At 43.2% G+C, this 19,126-nt stretch overlaps 1 protein-coding gene across 1 annotated transcript in view; it reads right to left on the bottom strand.

Annotated features, from left to right (window-relative positions):
* The window catches only part of ralgapa1 (Ral GTPase activating protein catalytic subunit alpha 1), a 171,500-nt gene that overhangs the window by 145,079 nt on the left and 7,295 nt on the right, over positions 1-19,126 (bottom strand). Inside the window, exons 2-3 of the mRNA XM_063183617.1 lie at positions 6,725-6,835; positions 2,322-2,371 (exon numbers count right to left, since the gene is read on the bottom strand). Coding sequence (XP_063039687.1) covers positions 2,322-2,371; positions 6,725-6,835 — 161 coding nt within the window. The remainder of the gene's footprint in view (positions 1-2,321; positions 2,372-6,724; positions 6,836-19,126) is intronic.

A 19,126-nucleotide genomic window follows, 5' to 3' on the forward strand; every position in this document is an offset into this window, starting at 1 on the left:
GCAAGGGCTCTGTTTGTCTCTGTAAATGTCCCCAAATTTCAGGCTATTCTAAGGAATCTCATGTATAAATTCATGTGTAGATTGACTTCATCAAGAAATGGTATTATACTGTGTTTGTCCAATGTAAAGGAAAGTGATACCCAATACAATTCAGACATATGGAAACATTGGAAAAGTCAATTGTACATAGGCCTATAGCCAGTCTGAGTCTTTTTAAAGTTGGCTAATGTTTGTGTGTGTGGGGGGGGGGGGGTTGGTATTTTTTTAATGTTTTGTATGTCTTTTATAATGTATTGTATGTATTGTATCTGGACCTTGAGTCTGTAAATAAAGTTTATTATTATTACTTTATATCACGATAACGATGTATATCACGATATACCACAATTACGTATGCTTTCAGTTATTCTCTTTATTTTCTCTTTATTTTGTGGCGTCGCAAAACCACATTTCTTTAAAATGAATCTTCATTCTTATTTTTACATTTACATGAACTTAGAGTGTGTATAGTGACAACATGAAATGTAATTAAATGATATTAAATTGTATAAAATTTATCAAATTTGTTTATCACGATATAAACGATAGAGGAGAAAGGGCACTAGGGCTGTCCCTAAAGATTATTTTCCTCCCGATTATTCTATCAACTATTTTTTTCGAATAGTCGCGATTATTATTTTTTTTAATTTTGGAAGGGAAAAACTGTGACATGCCACTTAATTTTGACCTGAATTATAACAGACAAATAAAGCAGAGTGCACCTAGGGCCTATTAGGACAATGATTTCTAAAAAAAAATATATATATAGCCTAAAAACTATAGGCCTAATACATACACGCCTAATATAATATATTTTTGTTTCAGTTCAAATCAAGTAAGCTTATTAGCCTACATTTACTGATGTATAAAGAGGCCCAATTTATACAGTATTAGGAAAGTGGAAACAAATATGGGCCACTATAGGTTAGGGTAAAGGCTACCAGAGATTATGAGTAGCCTGCAAGGAAAGAACGTCGAGGCTACTCTGTCCATGTCATTCTGTTGACGCACCAAAACCCTGCTGGTCCCTATCCCCTTTCTGTCGCTAATATAGACCCAGTTAGTAATTGCAGCACGACATAATTATGACTTATTATATTATTAGAATAATATTACTATTTATTTAGACCTGCAGTCGGCACAAACAATATTGAATAGTGCGAGGTGAACTTCGTGCACCGTCCGTGGAGGAGAAGGGAAGAGACCTTTCTGAATCAGGCATGCATTCCTCTCACTTCTCCACATCTCACGCTGTTGGCCGGAATATGCACACTTCTGTCTTCATTTACTTTTTAACTTTGTATACAAGCTCTTCTACAAACACCCCGACCACTGTCACCCTAAAGGTGTTGAATATTGTGTCTATAACAGGCACCGAATCATTGCTTTATCTCCCTGTCGTTGCTATGCACGCCGCCAGCATAGCGACAGTATAAAGCAGTGTGAAATATACCGCGCGTCTCGGTCTGAAAAACTTTCACTTCCTCAATAAATATAGTCTCCTACAGAAACACAACCAGGTCTTGTGCCTTGTCTTTAAAATATCGCCACACTTTAGATGTCTTTGTCCGTTTATTGGGCTGATAAGTGGTGCCACTGTTACCTTCATCTTTGTTTGACACTGACACTCTCGGACGTGCAGCCCCTGTCATTTTCTCCACTTCTGTTTTCAGCACGTAGGCTACCTCGCGGCTCGCACAAATCACTTTTTTTCATTGGGCTGATTAGTGGTGCACTGCCACTGCACCTTCATCTTCGTCTGACACTGACACCCTAGGCTTTCAGCCTCTGCCATTTTCGTCTCTTCTGTTTAGCACGTCTAATTCGCGGCTCGCGCAAGTCACTTTTTTTTTGTTGCGCAAATCGCGTAAACGACGATATGTTGAACACGCCGACTTATTTACGCAATCGACGTAATCGATTACGTCGAATAGTCGGGACAGCCCTAAAGGGCACGATATACATTTTTATATCACGATAACGATATATATCGTCACATTGCCCAGCTCTACCCTGGCTCATTACTTCCACCTCCACTTGTTTTTGACCTTAACACTCTCTTTTTGCGGGTGCTCCTGTAAGTGTGGGGTGTTTCAAACATTTTGAGATAAAGGGAAAGTGCTTAAAATCCTTTAAAACTACCCATTCAATCTGAGGGAGGATAAGTGAGGAAGTTAAGAGTGGCTCGCGACCAGGGCATTTTCGTACAGTATGCCTCTGTGTGTCTTTGTGTGCACGTTCGTGTGAGAGCTAGCCAAAAATGAGCAAACAGAGACAATTACCTCAAATATGAAAAGAATGGAGTCCAGCTCTTCCCTTTGCGATTTGTGACCTGAAAAAAAGTGACAGAGATTCAAAAGATATTGAAACCAACAAGGAAACAACCACATCTTGCCTCATAGGAACAACCACTCGTACATGCATGCAATGGCACACACACAAATAACCAGGAACAAGGAGTAACTATGGCATCGAATAAGAGGACTGATATGTGCTGATCTTCTCCAGACACATAAAAACAAGTTGGAATGCAAAACTGGCATGTGTAACACACAGACACACACACACACAGATACACACACAGGAACACACATGGGCGAGATGGCACGCACACGCACACAAACCACAGATAAAGCAACAGTGAACGGTAGTCTATTTTAGGAACAAAGTCACCCTAGTTTACCCTCTATTCCCTATCTTCCAAAAACAAGGATAAGGAATGTTTTGCCAACACCAGTGAGAGAGGGAGAGAGAGATTGACAGACAGAGAGACACAGACAGACAGAGAGATAAAAAGACAGACAGACAGACAGACAGACAGACAGACAGAGAAACAGAAAGACAGGCAGAGGGACACAGACAGACAGAGACAGACAGACAGACAGACAGAGAGCAACAGCCCGCTGAAGAGATCTCCCTGTGCTAACCAAGGCCAGTAGGCCACACAGGGGCCTCCACAGCAGGGACCACCCTGTCTGGCCACAGCAGGCCATGGCCATGGGCATGGCACAGACACTGTGCGTGTGGCCTACAGTGGTCTAGGGTAGGGCTGCACAATATATCACAAATGTATCGGTCTCGCAACATCAAAGAGTGGCGATATGCATATCACGAAAATCACTTAATTATCGCAACAAGTAAAACATTTCTCTGCAGTTCAATCACTAGCTGAATATCAACAAATGCACAAGAAGCCCGCCATGACCAAAGCCGCGTCCCCCACATAGACCGAGAAATTATTGGCAAGATAAACACCCTGCTATATTTCTAAATATCGTTTAAATATTGAGGTATTGCATGCTGTTATATAGGATCATTTTTTTCTGATATCGTGCAGCCCTAGTCTAGGGCTCTTCCTGGCAGCTGGAAGCAACTAGGAAACGGCAGTAAGGGCTGACCGACCATTTTGGAGACTAGAGCGTCCACTAATGAAAGTCAAGGAGCATGATGGAGATGTGGGGTTTCTGAATAGAGGATGGAGGATTGGGGTTGTTTTTGGGTTGAGGCTGAAAGAGATTTGTCGGTGTTGGTAGTGGACATCCCAGGTTCAGACAGGGAAAGTACTGGCGCTTGGTATTGCAGCCGATTATTTCAACCAGCTGATCCCAATTGGCTCACAGTACCTCTCCAGTGGTAGAGACAGGACAGGCAGCCCTCAGCCAACACACGCACGCACACACGCACGCACAGGCACACTCGTGCGCACACACGCACACGCACACGCACACGCACACACAGACGACACACACACAAACACACACTCACACACGACACACACACACAGACACACACTTCTTCCCTATAGTGTAAGAGGTCTCGGTCAGCGCTGGGTCAGTCTCAGCCCCAGGGCCTTGGCTCTCTCTGCGTTGCTCTTGGTGGCCCTTGTATCCCACTGGGCATGGCCTTCAGCACAGGGGAAAAGGAGAGGCCACCACCACACCCTATATACTGTGTGTGTGTGTGTGTATGTCACACCCTATATACTGTGTGTGTCTGTCTGTCTGTGTGTGTGTGTGTGTGTGTGTGTGCTTGTGCGTGTGTGTGTGTGTGTGGATACTATATCAGGGCCTTTATTTCATGGGCATGCAATGTGTGTGTGCTTGTGGTAGTAATAGTGCCTCAGCAAAAGTTCATCTTTGTAGAGAAGCAGAAGTGGAGCAGGTTTGGAAGAGCAGGACACTTTAGCTGTTGTGACTGTACAGCAGTGCCCCTCGTAGGGCCATCTCTGGCTCTCGCTGGGCCGACAGACAGGTCAGTAGGCCAACAAAAAGCTGATGCCGCACTGCTGGGGACTCCAGGGGGCATAGCGTAGAATGCAGACTTTTTATGAATGCCTTTTCTATGAGCTACACTGACCATGTTTTTTATATTTATATACAGAGGTACATACTATATATTTTGGGCTTTTGCCTTTATTTGACAGGACAGTGGTGGAGAGACAGGAAATGAGTGGGGAGAGAGAGACGGGGAAGGATTGGCAAATGACCCGGGCCGGAATCGAACCCGGGTCGCCGGTGTAGTAACCCAGTGCCCTACCGTTAGGCCACAGCAGGGCCAACACTGACCATGTTTTTATTTAGTTTACCTTAAGTGAAATTTCAAGTTGAAGTTTTTGTCTTCCTTCACCACGTCATCATTCATTGCCTTGCTTAACTGCATTGCACAACTCTTGACTTAAGATAAAGGTTCCTTCTGGAAAAAAGTACTGCCCGACTGCATGTGAATAGATTCCAGTACACACCTAACATTTCCAAATTGAGTTGTTACGACACCCTCTGACGAGGCCGTGTTGGCAGTAATAACAGCATGCCAGGGTTGCAGGTCTCCTCAGCCAATAAATGGTCCACCCATTCTTTTCAGGAGTATCACGTGCAAAATAAAATAGCTGCCATATCTTGTTGACAGCTTTCCCTGAGTGGTAAGGGGTATATAAACAAAATGAACCTGGGGGGAAAACATCCAACAAAGATGCCATTTAATGCTGAACGAAAGACGTCCCAACTCTGGGCTTTCTTAGAGAGCTTTCTATGATGCAACCCTGTAACTCATGCTGTGTCTGAGTAGAAGAGCCAACGGGGCCTAGAGGCTGGTGAGACAACTAGGACAGGGTTGAACATCATCAGAAAAGACTTTTGCATGGTGCACATAGATAGGATGGCGCTATTTTCATCGTAGATCAGATATTGTTTTGTAGTGCTGTGGTCTGTGGAAATTGCTGTTCCCATTTTCACCGGGAGACACAGCTGTATGATTTTGAGAGCCTGTATAATGTCCCATAGGGGTGGGAGACGTGACGCCTTGTTTTTTCGTAACATTGGTTAAAAACCTACAAAACTGTTATTTTCCTTTAAAAAACAAATGTCAATGAAAGAAGATGTGGTACATTATGTTTCATATTAGTCTTAGATGAGAAGAAACATTTTGTTAAGATTTATGTAAAGGTTTATATGTCAAATTTCCTGCGGTGTGACTGTAACATTAATGAAACAATATATAATAATATATATATAAATTAACCAACAACATTTTGAATAATGTATGAAGCATTTGGCATGATTGCATAAATCTTAACTTTAGATTAAGATATGTGAATGTGGAAAAAACTCAAGACAGTAATATTAACTACAAGTTCAATTTCGTAACACAAATTGCGTCCTGTGGGGTGACATGTATGTCAATGTTTGTGAATGGGCAGCTGCAAGGCCAACTACAAGGGTCTTAAAGACTGGCTCCTAACCAGTCAGTACCTCAGTTATTGGAGAGTGCTGTGGAAGTTTAAGGTGACTCTTAACCTCTTACTATGTCTTCATATTGCAATCTTTCTGTCACGCAATGCTTAGGTTCATTTTATGGTGTCCTGTGGTGTGACTGCTCTTATAGGAGGAAAAAAAGTTTTTTTATTAATGAAAACACATATTAAGATTAAACACTATCATTATCAAGTTAGCATGAGCTCAGATGTCAGTCATGTATACAAAAGGATTAAAATGGCCATAATGCAGTGAATTCCCTGTGGTGTGACTCCATTTTCCTGCGGTGTGACATGCCTATGCTATGTGTTGATGCAGGACACATTTTCCCAAAAATGGCAAAAATAAGGTGAAATTCCACAGACCACTAAGTGCTTTATTTTTTTCTTTTTTTTTTCCAATTTTTATCCATCATTTTTTTCAGGAATTTGAAAAACTTTTTTTTTTTTGCGTTACGCCCTTAAACGTCAACCACCCATAGACAAAGACAGTCTATTTTACCTATGGCCATTTCACCTAGGTCTCTTGTCAGTTGAATTGGTGATTAATAGCGATTAATGTATTTTAATCGATTAACATATTAATCGATTTAAGTCGATTAATTGTTTACATCCCTAGTCTAAACGAATTAAAACAAGGTGCAGTACAGGACTGCTAGGGCACTTTTTTAATTATTCGTTATCCTGTTGTGCAATTATTAGACAGGAAAGGAGACAGAAAAGAGGAAATGGTTGGGAGAGAGAGAGAGAGAGAGGGAGACGGGGCCGGGCCAGGAAATGACACGGGCCGGACTCGAACCTGGGCCCCCATGCAATGTGCACATACACATGGTGCAGCATATTAGCGCATTGCGCCACTGTGTCCCCAACTGCTTGTGTATTCTGCTCAGGGCAAGAGAACTGTGCCATCTGGTCACCCCTTCAGTTCAGACTCACCTTTCTGCTTTAGGTTGACCTCGATGGTGACAAAGTTCTCAAAGAAGACATAGTAGATGTGGGAGTAGTTCTGGTCGAAGAAGTGCTTTAGGTCCACCGACTCTGCGTTCTCTGTGGAAGGGGGGGGGGGGGAGAGAGAGAGAGAGAGAGACAGGAAGAAAGAAAGAAAGGAAGAAAGAAAGAAAGAAAGAAAGAAAGAAAGAAAGAAAGAAAGAAAGAAAGAAAGAAAGAAAGAAAGAAAGAAAGAAAGAAAGAAAGAAAGAAAGAAAGAAAGAAAGAAAGAAAGAAAGAAAGAAAGAAAGAAAGAAAGAAAAAGGAGAGGGGGTAGGGAGGGATGGAGAGAAAGAAGAACTTAATGACAGTTCACAATACTCATTGAGATATTGAATATAGAATAAGTCACATTCAATCTACAACCAGTTTCAATTCAATTGTTAACAGCTGGAACTCTCCATACACAAATTATGAAATCAGCCATCCATGCCACTCCCTGTCTTTCCAACTCTGCTGTTCGACAGTGATGTAACAATGAAGCCAGTCAGGCAAACCAAATCCCCCAGTCTTACTGTTGCCACATCACATTTAAGCCACATACAAGACCATAACAAATGCAGTCACGCTGCTTTCTTTTCATTTGCAATGACACACAGACAGACACACACACACAAAGATAGACGCAAACAGAGACACAGACAAATAAACCCATACACAGACACACACATCATACAAACACACAAAGAGATGAACAACCAACACACACTCGCGCGCGCGCACGCACGCACGCACGCACGCACGCACGCACGCACGCACGCACGCACGCACGCACGCGCACGCGCACGCGCACGCGCACACGCACACGCACACGCACACGCACACGCACACGCACACGCACACACACACACACACACACACACACACACACACACACACACACACACACACACACACACACACACACACACGCGCGCAAACACGCACGCTGCATACACACACACACACGCGCACACACACACACGCACACACGCACGTCCTTGTGTATGCGAGGGACAGTCTAAAACACCAGGTCTGTGTGACAACTTCCGTGTGCCCTTGACATGCGATCAGGGTGCATGCGGAGCGTGAAGTGTTTCCACTGGGCCAGTGAGGGGCAAGCAGGAGTTACAGCAATACAGGCCAGGCCAGTGGGATCTGGAGTCAGAGGGACGTTAAGTTAGTGTATGCCTTCTACACAGAAAGTTTATTCCGCCCTGGCGTCCTCTTCGTTGCCTTCCTTCTTGACAGTGTCGTTGGCGTTGGCCCGTTGCTAAGAGAAACCGGCCACAATCAAACTTGCTTGCGCACCTTCTCCGTCACAACAATCCCGCCCTCTTGATAAACGACCAATCAGATTGACTTTATTCACTCGTGTAAAGTCGTGCTCCACTCGGGAGAATTCCGAACGACAACAGTTGGAACGGCTGTTTCCCTACGTCTTTAAGGCTCCTATTAGGGAGGTAATGGTGCAGCTTTGACAGTGACGATGTACAGTCACAGAGTAATATACAGAGTATTGTATATCATATACAATACAGCTTTTTCTCCTGGGACACACTTTTTGGACCAAAGAATAGTTTCTTTAATTTTTTTTTATTTTTTTTATGTAAAGTAATGGTTTCAAAATGGTCATCCGTGGTCATCAACTTGAAACTAAACAGCTTGAGATGCACATTGGATTCGCCCTGGTGGGTTAGACCACCACCGAGTAGGGCAAGTTTGGAGGAGCAAGCTTATGCCGTGGTGTAGTTCGGAGGAGTAAGCTTCCTTAGGCCATGGCTATGTAGTTTGAATGAGACACAGTTCTGCTTTGCTATACTTTTCTCCCATGCAGACCTAGAGTACACACTTTAAATCGTGGTAAAGTATGCTCCTATTAAAATTCATGTCTTCCAGATCCCAATGCAGTGCGTCTTAAAGGTTGCTGATGAAGCAGAAGGTGTGTGTGTGTGTGTGTGTGTGTGTGTGTGTGTGTGTGTGTGTGTGTGTGTGTGTGTGTGTGTGTGTGTGTGTGTGTGTGTGAGACAGATGCATGTGTGTGTTTATCTTCAGGTAAGTGCCCAAGTTAGTCAGTGTCAAGCATCCTGTCTTCCTGTGGTCTGGAAATACTCACACACACACACTTAGAAGCGCACGCACTGTCAAGGACAAACACATACTGTAAAAAAGGTGCGCATACACACACACACACACACGCAATTGCTCACACGACAGGAATAAAAATAGACACACACACACACACACACACACACACACACACACACACACACACACACACACACACACACACACACACACACACACACACACACACACACAACACACACACACACACACACACACACACACACACACACACACACACACACACACACACACACACACAGGCTTTTGGGGAGAGCGATGCTGCACGCTATGAGTGTGTCCCTAACCCTAGCCTACAGTATGACAACCTGCAGGAAGTGAGGTGGAGAGAAAACAGAGCATGCAGGAAGACCAGTGAGAGCAACGGGAGGAGAGGGAAGCAGATCCACGAACAAGGAATAACTTATCTCTTACTAACTGAGGATAACTAGAGCTGGTATTATTCCCTTCAACTAGGGCTGGGCGGTATACCGTTAAAAAAACGTGATAATGGTTTTCACCTACACAAGGTTCACATTTTGATGAGAGAAGGTTTTTTACAAGTTTTGTTCTCCAAAAAAAAGTGATTAAAACAGAAATGGAGATGAATTAAAATTCAAGATTTTATCTCATTTTAAAATTTAATTTCAGCCTTTTCTTCAGAAACATTGAGATGCAGGGGAAAATCGCCACTTATGAAAAAAAACGTGTGCAGAGAAACGTGATATTCATTTTCATCAAGAAAATCGTAATACACATTTTTTGCAGAACCGCCCAGCCCTACCTTCAACCCCCCTGCCAATTCTTAGGGCTTTTTAAAGCAATAATAGTAAAGAAAAGTCAAATTATGATTAGATTGACTTGACTCTACGCTTTGGGCCGGAGCTCTTCTCCTTCCATGAGTGCATTCCAATATGCAGACTTCCGTCCTTGCTCACTTGCCTGCTTGTGACCTCATTATTACGTCACCAACGGCAGACAATTAATTCAATATCTAGCAAAAGCACAATTCTAGCGTAATTTCCTCATTTGCAATTGGAATAGTGAATGAAGAACAGTCCCCCAAAAAGTGCTGCGGCAAGGATGACAGCGGGGAAACTTTATTGTTTTTGTTTTCTCCACGGCGGTGGGGCGTCAGCAACATGCGAGGCCACAAGTACAAGTGGAGGACGGAAGTCTGCATATTGAAATGCACCCACTGTCTGTTGCTGCTGCTATATTTATTAATGCGTGTGCAGGAGAAAGTGAGGGAGACACACTTAAAATCGATTATTAGAGTGATATGGTAGAACAACTGTCATGATGCACCTATTGTACTACATCAATCATCACCACAATATGATTTCTGATGCCAGTTGGATAGAGGCCCATTTTCAGTTACAGGCATCAACGTCTCACCCACTTCGCTCCAAGTTACTTCCATCAAAAAAAAGAAACAGCACCCTTCCGAAATCTTATTTTTCTCTAAAAATAATAATAATAATAAACTCGATCAACGAGCTGACTCAATCAGATTCACCTTTTTGGGAAGGATCTTCTCTCCTTCACCACCTGTTGCGGCTGGTGGCATGTTAGATTATTTGTTTGTGCATGTGCTGGAGAAAATGCGGGAAACTCTGAACTGAAAGAACAAATCGATTTGACTTGCCAATTCGGTTTCTAAATCAAAGTGATTTTTCCCCTGACCTAGCACCTATACAATATCAATTGCCATCCTAGTATGATTTCTGACGCCAGTAGTATTTTCACAACATCTGGATAGAGGCCCATTTTCAGTTACATTTGCTACAAGTTATATCAAGGAACAACCCATCAGATTCAAGGGATCGACTACATATGCCTCAAGGCTGACTATTGTGATAGACACGATACATTTAATCCCAGTAAATCACCCAGCCCTGCCTACTAGTCCTCTCTTACAAAACAGAGGCCGTTAAGGCAGCACTGTGAGCCTTATTCCTGCATAATAACTACCAGTAGTCAAGGGAGCAGACACCGACAGCCAACAACTGAAAGCCCTGCACTGCCCTGCATAAATCCTGATAAAGACATTTGCACACAAAAAACCCTAATTGCAGAACTGAACAGAACTGCTAAAGCAGACAAAAACACAACAGATAAATGGGTCATTCCACGCCAAATCAACAAGAGCCCGCACACTTAGGTCTCAAAAAAATCTGAAAATATTACTGAGTGTACCCATGGTACTTAAGACAAACACTGTTACTTTATTTGAATGTAAGATGTATACTCTCCATGTTACAGCCAATTTCACTGGGGGAGGGGGGCGCCCATTTTGTTCACACTCTTTTTTTTGTCAAAGTTCACAAGCCCGTAGCTCAAGAACTAAACCTAGTAGGAAGCTCACATTTGGCATGCTGGTACATAGATAGGAATAGTTTGTTGCAAAACTGTCAGTTTTGGTCTGTATGATCCTGCATCGTCATGGCATTCCCTCAAAGATGATACAAATTGTACTGGAGTTTTTGGCTGTGCTCTGTTAAGGCCTTCAGAAGACATATTTGTGCCCAACATAGCCTCATGATTTTTTCCCCTTGTAGATACAAGTAGAAACACTCCCATAAAAATCTATAAATAGAAAGGAAACCCCATCAGTGTTTGACCAGAAGACCTCACAAGTCTGACAAATCATTTTGGGTGTCATTTTCAGAGCACCAGAACACCTTGTGGGATTGTCCACAGATTTTTATTTTATATTTTTCTTCATTCTCCATGATGTCTTCTTTTTAAAAATGCCAATGAGACTTGTCTTATGTGATGTTTTCTTTTGTAATTTCCACCCTATACATGGGCAAAATGCAAAAAGAGAGCAACATGATTTCGATAACATTTAATGTAAAGGCTAAATAATCAAATGCAAATTTTGCCCAGACATGATCACCCGAGAGTCCCTGTGCAGGGGTGCAGGTATCCCTTTCAATTTAAATGATTTCAGGAGCGTTCAATGTGGGAGCAGGTTCGCACACCAAAAGAGACAGTAGGTCAGGCACAAGGAGTCATGTTGTTACTTTTTTTGACCAGCAGATGGCAGCGGAAGAAACGCATAGAAAACATATTGCCCTCAATGTGCATGTTGCCCATGTTCAGGTTGGAAATTACAAAAGAAAACATCACATAAGACAAGTCTCATTTGCATTTTTAAAAAGAAGAATTCATGGAGAATGAAGAAAAAAAATTAAAAAAAATCTGTAGACAATCCCACAAGGGGTTCTGGAGCTCTGAAAATGACACCCAAAATGATTTGTCAGACTTGTGAGGTCTTCTGGTCAAACACTAATGGGGTTTCCTTTCTATTTATAGATTTTTATGAGAGTGTTCCTACTTGTCTCTACAAGGGGAAAAAATCAAGAGGCTATGTTGGGCACAAATATGTCTTCTGAAGGCCTAAACAGAGCACAGCCAAAAACTCCAGTACAATTTGTATCATCTTTGAGGGAATGCCATGACGATGCAGGATCATACAGACCAAAACTGACAGTTTTGCAACAAACTATTCCTATCTATGTACCAGCATGCCAAATTTGAACTTCCTACATGGTTTAGTTATTGAGCTACGGGCTTGTGAACTTTGACAAAAAAAAGAGTGTGAACAAAATGGGCACCCCCCCTCCCCCAGTAAAATTGGCTGTAACATGGAGAGTATACATCTTACATTCAAATAAATTTACAGTGTTTCTCTAAAGTACCATGGGTACACTTGGTAATATTTTCAGAATTTTTTGAGACCTAAGTGCGCAGGCTCTTGTTGATTTGGCGTGGAATGACCCAAATGATAACAAAAAAAACAACAGATAAATACAACAAAACAAAACACAAAAGCCTAAATTCACAAAAGCAGAAACGTACAACAGAAACGCAATAGCATAAACCTACAACACAAATGCTACAATTAAAAAACAAACGACAGAGAAATGCAACAGCAGGAAATCTGCTTTGTACTCGAGATAGACCAAGACAGACTCACTGTCTACGTTCTTAAAAGAATGCAACATGAAAGCAACACCAGAAATGTGAAAGAGCAAAAACAACAAACAACAAAAACAATTGCATAAACATGCAACAGAAATTTGACCGTAAAAAAATGTGAAAGAAATGCAACAGTGGGGCGTGGCCCACCAATAGGGCACTTGCCTGCCATGCGGCTGACCCGAGTTCGATTCCCGGCCCGGGTCCTTTGCAGACCCCTCCCCATCTCTCTCCCAGTTCGCTTCCTGTCCACCTCTCACACTGACTAAACAACAGTGGGTATAAACAATTTGCAACCAGACAGCCAGACAGGCAGGCATGCATCTGCTGCAAAGCAATGGCCTTGAGCCACACACAGGCTTGTGACGAGAGTCCCTCCTCAACAACCAAGCTTGGATTAGCCATAAGCTTATCTTGCAGGATCTTATTTGCCATATTGTGACATTGCCATTGTGATCGTTTTAGTACATGATCACTTTACACACTGGTCTATCCCTCACATTAGTGACGATACAGCACGTTGCCTGAGCTGCTTCAAGTATCATCATAGTGATCAGGGCCAAACAACATAAGCTTATTACTGGCTGAAAGGCTGACATCCAGCCTATTTTTCGGGTTTTCCAAGAAATTCGCCACCAATAAAAAAACGGCATCTGGATCAGTGATATGATTGGTTGTAGCCCTGTCCAGTACTGCACAGAAGTACTTCATAGGTGCCTGATGATCTCTGAGAACATAGCCCATCAAGACTGGCTGCAAGATTAGCAGCTAGCTGGACCAATAATCTTAAGATCCAATGATAATTGCTAGCTTGTAAGTAGACGTAGCATCACCAGCAAAAAAACAGACGGAAGGTCAAACTCAACCATTTAACTGAAGGAGATGTGTAAAATCAGCTTATTTCCAGAAATGGTACAGTACTGCTTTAATGACAACTCTGAATGTGACCTTCCAGTCCAAGCTGCGTCTGCAAACCTGGTGTGACCGCCAGGCCAGTACTACCGTGTCTGTATTGCACCACTCAATCAGCAACATTCATGGCCCTTAGTTATGCATTACATTTCTGAAGGCAACGTGTGTAATGCACAAGACCTGACACGCACTATGAGTTATGCATACTAAAAAATGTGTGACCGAATTCAACAGGCAGCCTGAAACTCAATGCAATGAGAAGTGAGACCAGCTGAATGAGGGTTCTTTTTGGGTATACTGAGCTTGAACACTTTCACTACGAAAACAACTGACACTGAAACAAATCTTTAATAAAAAAGAAATAGATATAGTCAGAAATATAAGTCTACACTATATAAGAGCTTTGGGAATGACATGTTGAGCATTGATAGGAAATATAGTATGGTCAAATCCAGGACCATGACCAGAAGTTTTCACTATACTACACAGTCCACTACACTCTACTACTACAGTGTGCACTAGCTTGACTCTTCCCAGACCCTTGTGTACAGTAGGGCTGGGCGATTCTGGAAAAAATGCGTATTACGGTTTTCTTGATGAAAATTAATATCACGGTTCTCTGCACGATTTTTTTTCATAAGCAGCGATTTTCCTCACATCTCAATGTTTCTGAAGAAAAGGCTGAAATTAAATTTAAAAAACGAGAAAAAAAACTGAATTTTATTTCCATTTTAATCACTTTTTGATGAGAGAAGGTTTTTTTTTAAGTTTTTATTCCAAAAGAGTGAACCTTGTGTAGGTGAAAACCGTTATCACGTTTTTTAATGGTATACCGCCCAGCCCTAGTGTACAGTATCTTCATGAGCTCACGCGAGAGTCTGGAGGACCTTTGGATTTCCTTACTCCCGAACTGCCATGCAGCCGAACCAATCAAGATTGTAGGATTTTCAGGTATGTGACGTAGTCACATAGTGGTGGAGAAGGGAACAATAAATGAAACACAACAGTTGTATAAGACTACAAAGGCCGCTCACATGGACTCACTCATAAACATTGATTCTGCAATTTTAACTGTATTTTCGAGCCTGTGAGTAGTTAAAGTAGCACCTCATTAAAAAGTTCACCCCATCAGTGCAAGGATTTTTTGCCTTTACAGACCTACACGCATAGCGTAGCTTCAAATGAATGTTGATGGAGCAAGGCGGAACCCATTCATCTGGAGAGAGTCAGGTATTCACACAGTAAATACAATGACAGTCACACAGCTAAGTTTCCTTCTCTATTTGACGTACTGCACAGCAAATGAGTGAACATCCCAAATTTGGCCCTGCACATTAGAGGCCACATCCTCTGAGGGTCTGCGCTGTGTACACCCAGGGATGTACCAAGAGAGCCAAGCAAGCATGTGGTTCACTACTCTGACAGAGTGCACATGACCCTGCCAGCAGTGTGACAAGTCAGGATCCTCCTCCATCCACAGGGATGGATTATGACTCCATGGCCCCCTGGGCCAGACAACAAGAAATGTCCCCCCCCCTTTCCATGGAATCATGGGGTTCCAAATGTTTCAAACGGGTAAAAGGGAAGTCACTTGCGCTCTAGTCTAACCTTCTTTGTGCGTCCAGTCCAGGACGGTAGGTAATGGAGAGTGAACTGGTCCACTTCGAAAAGACTAGGCCAGGGATGACTGGAGCGCTCAGATACTTTTTAGTTATTTTATTGTGGTGCAAACATAATGACTGACGTTTCGACGCAGTGTGCGTCTTCTTCAGACTCCAGTGCTCCAGTCATCCCTGGCCTAGTCTTTTTGAAGTGGACCAGTTTACTCTCCTGTTTCAAATGGGTGTTTAGCAAAGATGTTAGAGAGCCTTTATTGTTAGGGGGTTTGGGGGTTTCTCCCCCAAGAAAATGCGAAAATACAGTAGTGCAATAAAAAGTGCATCTTTTACAAAATAGAGAACAGAATAGACGAATAATGAAGTGTTTTTTTTTTTTTTAACCGCGGAAGCTTAGGCTTCAGGGCCCCCTAGGATCTTGGGCCCCTGGGTCTGGGCCCGGTAGGCCCGTACAGTAATCGGTCCTTGTTCATCAAGGTCATGCTAGTCAAAAGTTCAGTTGTTGAGAGCAAATGGACCTCTTTTAGCGCGTTCAGGCCGACTGAGAACCGTGCTGGAGCCCGTTCCCGCACCTAATCGCGAACCGGCCGTCGCGTTCACGCCACAGATATTTGCGTTCACGAACCGGATGGTTGGTTCGCAATGCGAACCGCAAAATACTAGGTTTTTCTCTGCGAACCGTGACGACAGCGTGGCCGTCAGCAGGTTCTTCCTGGTAACACAGTCACGTGTGGAAAAAGTTCAGAGCCCGGTATGAACACTGGCGGTTCGCAGACAAGCACTTTAGTGCCAAATGTAACTGGTGTGAGCACCGACACCGGCTCCTTTCTGGTCGGCCTGAAAGCCGTATGGGTGGGTCAGGACTAGGACTGAAGAGAAGGTGTAACGTGAAATGTTAAACCTCTTCAAATCTCAAACAAAAGAACTCCTGACCTGTGGCATAGACACTCTTTTCAAGACAGAACTGGACCTCTTTTTTTGGTCAGGTGTAATGTGAAATGTGAAACATCTTCAAAACTACTACAAAAGCACTCCTGATCCCTGGTTTGCTTACAACGTCACTCTTTTGAACCAAGACGTGTAACTTTACAGCATCATTTGTCATCAGAGGAATCTTCACACACGATCTGAGGTGTTGGCCTATGACCCACAACGCAACACTAAGGGGCCAGACCTGATGAGCGACGGGAATGAAGACGTGGTGTGTGTGTGTGTGTGTGTGTGTGTGTGTGTGTGTGTGTGTGTGTGTGTGTGTGTGTGTGTGTGTGTGTGTGTGTGTGTGTGTGTGTGTGTGTGTGTGTGTGTGTGTGTGTGATGATGATGCATGATCCATCTTCAGAGAGAGGGTATTGACAGGCAGCTTTCACAGCCAATCACATGTGCTTACAGCTCTATGTGCCACAAATGGCACCACTAATAGCCCACCCACCAAAATAGGGATTTATGGGCAGAGAAAGCCAGACAGAAAGTAAATAAGAGGGAAATAGTGTGATAAAATAAGACAATGAAAGACAGTGGGACTAAGTCAGAGAGGGAAGGAGAGAGAGAGAGAGAGAGAGAGAGAGAGAGAGAGAGAGAGAGAGAGAGAGAGAGAGAGAGAGAGAGAGAGAGAGAGAGAGAGAGAGAACTAGGGCTGCACGATTATGGAAAAAATCATAATCACGATTATTTTGATCAAAATCACGATTTCGATTATAATCACGATTACACCCGCCCGCCCCCTCTCAGCACTGTCTGCTTATTGGTTCACAGGCTTATCCTCCACCCAGAGACAGTTGTCAACAATATTACTATTGGCTGAAATGTCTTCGTGCTGAGAACGTGCGAGCAGTGCACAAATCTGCAGGTGCGCGGAGCTTAGATGGAACAGTGAATTTCCTCCCATGAAATCACGATTTTCATGTTTTGTAATCGTGGCGGCCAAAATTTTGATTAAAATTCGATTAAGTGTGCAGCCCTAGAGAGAACAGCTCTTCCACTACTTTTGCAGTGCAAGGAGGACTGTACTGCTGTACTGACTCTGAACAAAAGAGAGCACACACTGCCAGCACTGAACCACCCAGACCGCAGTGTGTGTGTGTGTGTGCGTGTGTGTGTGTGTGTGTGTGTGTGTGTGTGTGTGTGTGTGTGTGTGTGTGTGTGTCTTCTCTCCAAAATAGCTGCCCTCACAAACAAAGAAGCTCCTTGATAAGAGTGGGTATTTATAAAAACACTCTGGGCGATAATGCCTCCGTCTCCCTCTGTCTTGCTCTGTGTTTACCCTGCTGTGTTCTCTGCTCTCGGGGGCTTCACAGTCAACCCTGATGACCCCTCTGACTATGCACCACTGACTGGTCGACTACTGCTACTGTTGCTGCTGTGCTCTTATTTTTTATTGTCGAAATTAATTTAATTCATTTCTAGTCCCACTTTTCAAAATGAATATTGACAATTGTCTATGTTATTCTGTATTGTTATCTTGTGAACACTGGTGATTTCAACACTGAGTCTGTCTGAGTCTGTGTCTCTGTGTTCAGCTAGACTGAATTCAACAGGCTGTTCAGCACTGGCTGGCTGGCTACTGCCTTGCTGTTGTCTTCTTTTCATCAGTGAGAATTTCTACTCCTAATTTTAAAAATAGATAAACATTGACGATGTTGTAGAGGATATTTTAACACTGATATTTTCAACACTGTCTGCGTCTGTGTGTGCTTCCCCACTAGTACCAGACTAGTCTTGGGTACTACTGTGAGCCAAAGCAACAACATTTCGTTCATGATGTGTGCACCGCTGTAGTGTTATTGAATGATGAAGAAAGGTCAGTCTTTTATTATTACATTACACTTAGCAGGGCTCCAGAGTGCGACCAATTTGGTCGCATATGCGCCCATTTTTTTTAATGGTGCGCCTAAAAAATATTTGTAGGCGCACCGGTGCGACCAGCCATCAGTAGAACAAAATCAATGACCAAACAACCGTTTTAATGGACATAAAATTAATAGTCATTCTACAGTAGTGGCCCATCATCACACAATAAAGCGTGTCGATGCGGTCATTCCTTCAACTCCGCTGAACTACCGGTAGCTTTCTCCCCCCTCCTCGTTCACAGGCAGCCCGACATTTCAGAATAGAATGTTCAACTTCGCTCAACTATCCGAGTTCACATATGACAGCGAGTTTTGCAATGGGCGAGAGAGTTACAATCACGGTAAAAACAGCAAAATGACTTGAGGATATTTTAAACACGAGAGAGTCACAATCACGGGGAAAAACTAAATGGCTTGAGCGGATATTAAACATTGGCACACAAAAACGCAGACGGGTGCGCGGATAATTGCCCGTTTCAGTCGTGTGCAGAGCTGGCCAAACAACAGGTGACGCGCTAGTCTGTCGGAACTTCTCCGAGTTTTTTGATGGCGACTAGTGCAGGCTACATACTGCCTATCAGTCGGCAAGGCATCGTTCATGCACCTCGAGACAGCACGCGATAGAGGGAGGGAGAGAGAGAGAGAGCGAGAGAGAGTGAGCGAACGAGCGCACTAGTGCTGTCGTGTCTGTTCGTAGCGCTTGCTAAGATACCACAATCATTATGCAGAGGGAGAGCGCTCAAAAACGGGGAAATAGACGAAACCCAATTCACCTCAGATTCCACTGTAAACATAGGCTAGGCTATTTGTGTCTAATGATTTTTTAAAAATCATGACATTTTTAGCAGGGTTTGATAAAAAAAAATCTATCTATCCATCCATCC

Source organism: Engraulis encrasicolus, chromosome 19 (genome assembly GCF_034702125.1).
Source record: "Engraulis encrasicolus isolate BLACKSEA-1 chromosome 19, IST_EnEncr_1.0, whole genome shotgun sequence".
NCBI lineage: Eukaryota > Metazoa > Chordata > Actinopteri > Clupeiformes > Engraulidae > Engraulis > Engraulis encrasicolus.